Genomic DNA, 6,000 nt, shown 5'->3' with positions numbered 1-6,000 from the left:
ATATTTTTTCTACTAGAATGTGACATTCAATTAATGAGGAAAGAAGTATCAGTCTTACTACAATAGTATTATAAAAGGAGTCCGCTTCAGTGGGCCAAGTTACGTTTTAATTAACCATCACATTCCCCTATCTAGTGTTTATATTCTCTGCTTCTTCAATTGGAGATTGATTTAAGCATCATAGTAGACGAACCTGGATACCCCAGTCTACATTCTAACTCTCTCTCTTTCCCTATTTTAGGCTTCGTGGACACTTTGGCGGCTGGTCTTTCTTTCAGTGTACGAAGACTTCATCAACGTAGAAAATAGTTCACCGTTGACTCATCCTTTGACGATCTCAAACACGAACAACCAGCCTGAATTCAAGAATGTCAATTAAGCTAGAAATTGCTTATGGAATTCACTCAAGTAGCAAGGGAAAGAAAATGGTACTCAGTACTTACAGCTTTGTTGTCTATGATGATCATTGACTCGTAGAATGGCGCACCATGGACGGATCTAAAGTAGTAGTCAACGTGGACTTGGATGGTTGATCTGGGAGAGGCGGCAGTATGTCTCAATGTTTTGAAAACCGGACCGGTCATTGAACCGGTGAGGTGATCGGATTGAAGTTTTTGTATATATATATATAAATTATGCTTCAATAATTAAAAATCATGCTATATATATATATATATATATATATAAAATCATGCTTCAATAATTAAAAATCATGCTTCAATCCTGATTGAACCAACAATTTTGATTGGTTTTGAGCGGTTTTGACCAGATTTGAGAGGTTTTGACTGTTTTTTTTTTATTTTTTCGACTTTGATGGTTGACCGGACTGGATCAAGGATCGGTTCGTGGTTCGGCCAATCAGACCGGCCAGTCCGATCCGATTTTCTCAACACTGGTATGTCTGTGACCAGGCCGAATCCTCTAGACCGCTTTTAGCGGTCCAGACGATGCTCTCTTTCCATGCATTCGTGGGGATACATGATCCTCATCTATTTTACAAGTGAAGACCATACATCTCTATCAATACGTGCAAAAAGAATATCCTCTGAACCGCAAAAAATAATCCAGAGAATCTCCTCTTATCTGTGACTAGTACAGTATAATCTTGAGGCCCACAGATTGACAGCACGGTGGGAGGCTTTCCACAGCACATAGTATGCGATGGGAGAAACCCAGTGCACACCGAGCACAAACCCCCATAGCCTCGCAGTCTTGTTCTACACTATGCATCACTTAAATTTCAGTTTCCAATTGAGAAAAGGAAAACTTCGATGTTGATAAAATTAAGAAATCTTACTTGGACATTTCCTATCCCTAATTAATTTGTCTTGATCGGTGAAGGAAAACTCCCTGTTTTCTGAAGCTACAGAGTCCAAATGGTGGTCAGTTGCAGCCAATGGCAGTAAAACTGGATGCAGCAGCACTATGCCTGACAAGAACAGTATCTCTAATGCTGCACCTAGAAATTGCAAAAACATCAAGATTCATTAATATATGAACAAAAAATTCCTTTATGATTGGATTCGTATATCTGAGCTGAGGAAGAGCAAATAGACAGTCGCGCCGTCGCCGCCTCTCTAATCCAATCAAAAGCACTCCAGCCATCTCCTTCCCTCTGAAGGATCAAACGCAACTCGTTGATGGGCTGCCACATCAGCAGCTCGTTGATGGGCTGGACTTGGCCCAGATGGACCGGCCCAAGAAGGGTCGATCTACATTCCTTTAAAATTAAAAAATGTTAGATGTCAAATATTTTATATGTAATTAATATACTATAATAATAAATAAATTAATAATAATAACATTATTACATGCATTGAATCGGCATGCCAGGGGTAAAGCAGGGGACCACAAAACTATGGAAGGGATCCAACGCAAGAACCCCAACATATATTAACTAAATTGAATTGGCTCTAAGGGGCCGTTGATGTGACGGTTCCACATTTTTTTTTTAATTGAATTGTACATCAAAATTTTATGTTTTCTAGAATTATTTCACTTCTAGGGTTTAATTTTATCACCATGATCATGTCCCTTTGACTTATCTCTATTCTTTGTGTACAAATATTAATTACCTTGTTCCACTTCCATTTAAATTCTCCATGAATATAATCCAATTGGTGGAGTTATGGGTTTGGCATATTATATATTCCTCCTAGCTACCTATCAACTCTACTCATATGCTTTACCTTAATTTAATTATTTTGTCAGTGTAGCTGTTGACCTATATAATGTCATAGTCATTCAAGCTCACTAGGTCTCAATATTCATTCAACTAAAATTATTTATTGAAGTTGGAGATCATAATAAATAAGGCAGTAGTTATTAATTAGTTAATTAAACTTTAATCATGTGTTAATTTTCAAGGTTGCTAGCTCTTGAATAACTCAATTGAGTTTTAGTTCTATTAGATAAATTATAGATAAAGTAGGTATCAGATATAAATGAATCTCAGCTTCTTCAATATATGCTATTGTTGGTTCTTCGGTTTCCTCCATCCTTATAATGATTCAACCTTTCTTTTTGAGTTATGGGAAGAGAACCTTTTGGCTCATTGATTCTGAACATTACAGAAGGAGATAAGCCCTATCTCAATTGGACCACCAAAGTTGCATATGTAGAATCGACACAATGACATTTATTGGTGCTAACATAATATCAACATCAAATGATGGCTTTTAGATGTGTTGATCAACATTGATCGACACTTGAAGCTATACAATACAACATAAATAAACTAAGATAACCTCAAGTGATTCTAATTGTATTATATATGCTGTCAATTTGTAGCCCATGTCAAAAGGAGAGTATCCACTTGCTGTTTCTTTTGACAAATTGTGATGTTACCTAACTATATATGCATTTTAAATTCTTGAAATATTCTTGTTCTAGCTAGAAATAAAAATAACAATTCTTTTGCACTATAAGATGTCCTAGTAATCATGAATCTGAATCAAATTTAGTATAAATTAATTACTGCAACATATAATCATGTGACTGTAAGAATTTGATTTACAGTTGCTGATTAATAACCATTTTCCCTCATAAGTGATATTTATTTTAAGCTGAATCTTTAAGGGAATATATATATATATATATATATATATATATATATAACTTCTTCACTGCATAATCATATATTAAGAAATAAATTGAATAGGAATGACTAAATTAATTAGATAAGTGGCTTGACTATACTAATGAACTAAAGATTTATATGAAACATGTGCAAACATATTCCTCTCCTCTCAAACATGATTATACAAACAAGAAGATGGGCAGAGATCACATGTATGCAAATTGAATTGTGCATGCTGATCACCTCATCTTCAGCCTAGTGATGTGTGAAAAAAATAATGAATCTTGTCATCACATATAACAGTGTGTAATTAATTGGAATATATTGGTCCCCTCTCATAATTTAGTGGTCATTTTAACAAATCATATCACTTGTATTATATTTTGGAGTTGGAGATGCATGAAAGGAAGGAATTAATTAATGCAGGCATGCATGACAATACTATTGATTAGTGTTGTTTTATATTCTTGGACCACTCCTCTTGGACTATTAATCTTATTACTAATTACAAATTAGTCAATTCACACCTTTCCTCTCTTCTATATAGCAATTGCCTCTACTTCTTCCCAACCCATAGCCCTAATTTTAGGGTGCGCCATCAGTAGGTGAAGCTGCCAGCATGATCTGATAACACACCATGGCCTCCATAGTGATCCATGATCTTATCCATATATCAGTAGATCATGTTGCAACTTCATCTTCTTGTGGCAGCACCAACTATAGTTTGACAAAGTTGAATTAGGGTTTCATGCATGAGAAATTAATTGAGATCATTGCAGGTTAGTAGTATATTTTTCTTTATGTGTGTATATATACGTATGTATATCATGTTGATTAGTTTTCCTATTCTGTTAGATCCTTTCCTATTTTGATTGCTAGCAACACAAAGATAGTTTTTTGCCATCATATTGCAGTTCTTTTAACTTCATTCAGTTCTTTTTTTTCTTCCTTTTTATTCATCACCGAAAAGTATATGTGTTAGATTAGTTTGCATGGTGAAATTTTAAGGCCTTCTTAAAATCTACCTACCATTAAAAGAAGGTTATTGCTAGTTATCTTTGGATTTATGTTTCATAAATTATTATTATTATTATTATTTTGCTTATGAAGTTCTAGGAATGATCTTTGGATAATGTTTATAGTAGTTGCATATATACATGCATTCTGTATTTTTAAGAGTTTTTCAGATCTATAATACACAGTTAATTATCCTTAAAAAGGTTTTGACAAACTTCCAAGAAACAATCAATTGGATCTGCTCATTAATATTTCATGCACATCACACCAATGCCAGTAACTTGAGTAGTGATTAACTAATTACTACATATTTTCTGTGTTCATATTTCAGAACTAAGTTTAACTGATTCATTAAGAGAATTCTTCAGTCATCAAATTTATAGAAGCAGCAACAAAATCAAACAAATGATGAAGCATTAATGCTGATGCAATATCAAAGATGTTCACTGATGCAAGTTAGTTTGGTCTTCTCTTTAGTAACCTAAATGGCCTATGAAAAGAGGATGTATTTAACTTCTCTCATATGTCTGTTTTTATTATAAAAACATGAAGATGTATGCACTGTTCTGTCTCCAAGTGCAGTATATTAAGAGTCATTTATGATTAGATTCATAAATGCAATAAGAAAAAAGTTGTTTGAATTTTATGAACAATAGGAATTACGCAACACAACACTAGATGCCAAGATCATTAATTATTATAATTACTATCAGAATTACTTTTTTTTTAATAAAAGAAACAAGACTTCATAAAGGAAATTTAATTTGCTAATAATTAAGTTAATTAGACAGCCATCATCATTCTCACAAACTCCTCATAGTTCACTTGCCCATCTCCATCCAAATCTGCCTCCCTTATCATTTGATCCACCTCTTCTTCTGTCAGCTTCTCTCCAAGAGTGACCATCACATTCATCAGCTACAAGAACACGAAATTATCAATCTTTTAAACCAATTACACATAAAAGTAAATCCATGCACCAATCTAAATTCACCTCCAGGGCAGAGATGTATCCATCTTGATCCTTGTCGAACACCTTGAAAGCTTCTCTTAGTTCATCTTCCCCGTCAGACTCCTACAAATATTAGTGGAATTGTTTCTCTTTTTTTTTTTCATTATTATATTCGTAAATTGTAGTTTAGCCTCTTAATTACCTTCATTTTCCTAGCCATTAGATTTAAGAACTCCCCGAATTCTATGGTTCCGCTGCCATCTGAGTCAACTTCCCTCATCATTTCTTGCAGTTCTTCGTCACTTGGATTTTGACCCAATGATTTGATGACCGTAGTGAGTTCTTGCATTGTGATACATCCTGTACATGTGTATATCATCATCAAAGGATAATTTAATAATTTAATGACTATTCATTTTGTTTTATTTTATTGTTAAAATGAAAATTTTGTCTGGAAATGGACAAGCCTTTACATCTTGGTTTGGAATTTCAAACCTTGACTTATTCATAATCACAACAACAAATCTATCTTGACTTCACTAAATAAGTTTTTTTGTGGGTAATTTAGAAAAAAAATGGATTTCATCTCTCCTTCAATTATCTGTGGAAACAATGGAAGCAACGCTTCAACAAGGTCACAGTGGAGATCAAGTGAAGGCAAGACAGAAGTCGATTGATCGAAACGCGAAAAGAAATGGCTCGGTAGGTTATGGCGATTATCTTTGTCGATTTCTTTGTCCCAACTCGAAAAGCAAATAACAAAAACCGAGCAAAATCCTAGCTATATTAAAAGCCTTAACTATTTGGTTCAAACAAAACAACTGAACAATAAACAAAAAGATAGAGATGAGAGAGAAGAACAGATCACCATCTCCATCTTTGTCAAAAAGGCAGAAGGCTTCTTGGAATTCCATGATTTGCTCCTCTGTTAGAACGTCCATGGCAACCACCT

General features: G+C 34.2%; 1 protein-coding gene across 1 annotated transcript; it reads right to left on the bottom strand.

Annotated features, from left to right (window-relative positions):
* Positions 1-4,810: 4,810 nt before the first annotated feature.
* LOC122018717 (calmodulin-like protein 11) lies at positions 4,811-5,995 on the bottom strand. The gene is made up of 4 exons (XM_042576116.1): positions 5,917-5,995; positions 5,251-5,408; positions 5,091-5,171; positions 4,811-5,014 (listed from the first exon to the last, which is right to left on the bottom strand). The coding sequence occupies exons 1-4, from the start codon at positions 5,987-5,989 to the stop codon at positions 4,880-4,882; spliced, it is 447 nt and encodes a 148-aa protein (XP_042432050.1). The 5' UTR covers positions 5,990-5,995; the 3' UTR covers positions 4,811-4,879.
* Positions 5,996-6,000: the final 5 nt, after the last annotated feature.

The sequence above is a fragment of the Zingiber officinale genome, chromosome 9A, assembly GCF_018446385.1.
Source record: "Zingiber officinale cultivar Zhangliang chromosome 9A, Zo_v1.1, whole genome shotgun sequence".
NCBI lineage: Eukaryota > Viridiplantae > Streptophyta > Magnoliopsida > Zingiberales > Zingiberaceae > Zingiber > Zingiber officinale.
This window is presented reverse-complemented; position numbering and strand designations above follow the sequence as displayed.

Coding starts and splice junctions, on each gene's coding strand:
- LOC122018717 (XM_042576116.1), bottom strand. CDS start 5,989: ATGGACGTTCTAACAGAGGAGCAAATCATGGAATTCCAAGAAGCCTTC. Junction 5,172..5,250: donor TAATGGCTAGGAAAATGAAG/GTAATTAAGAGG, acceptor TAATATTTGTAG/GAGTCTGACGGGGAAGATGA. Junction 5,015..5,090: donor GATACATCTCTGCCCTGGAG/GTGAATTTAGAT, acceptor GTGTTCTTGTAG/CTGATGAATGTGATGGTCAC.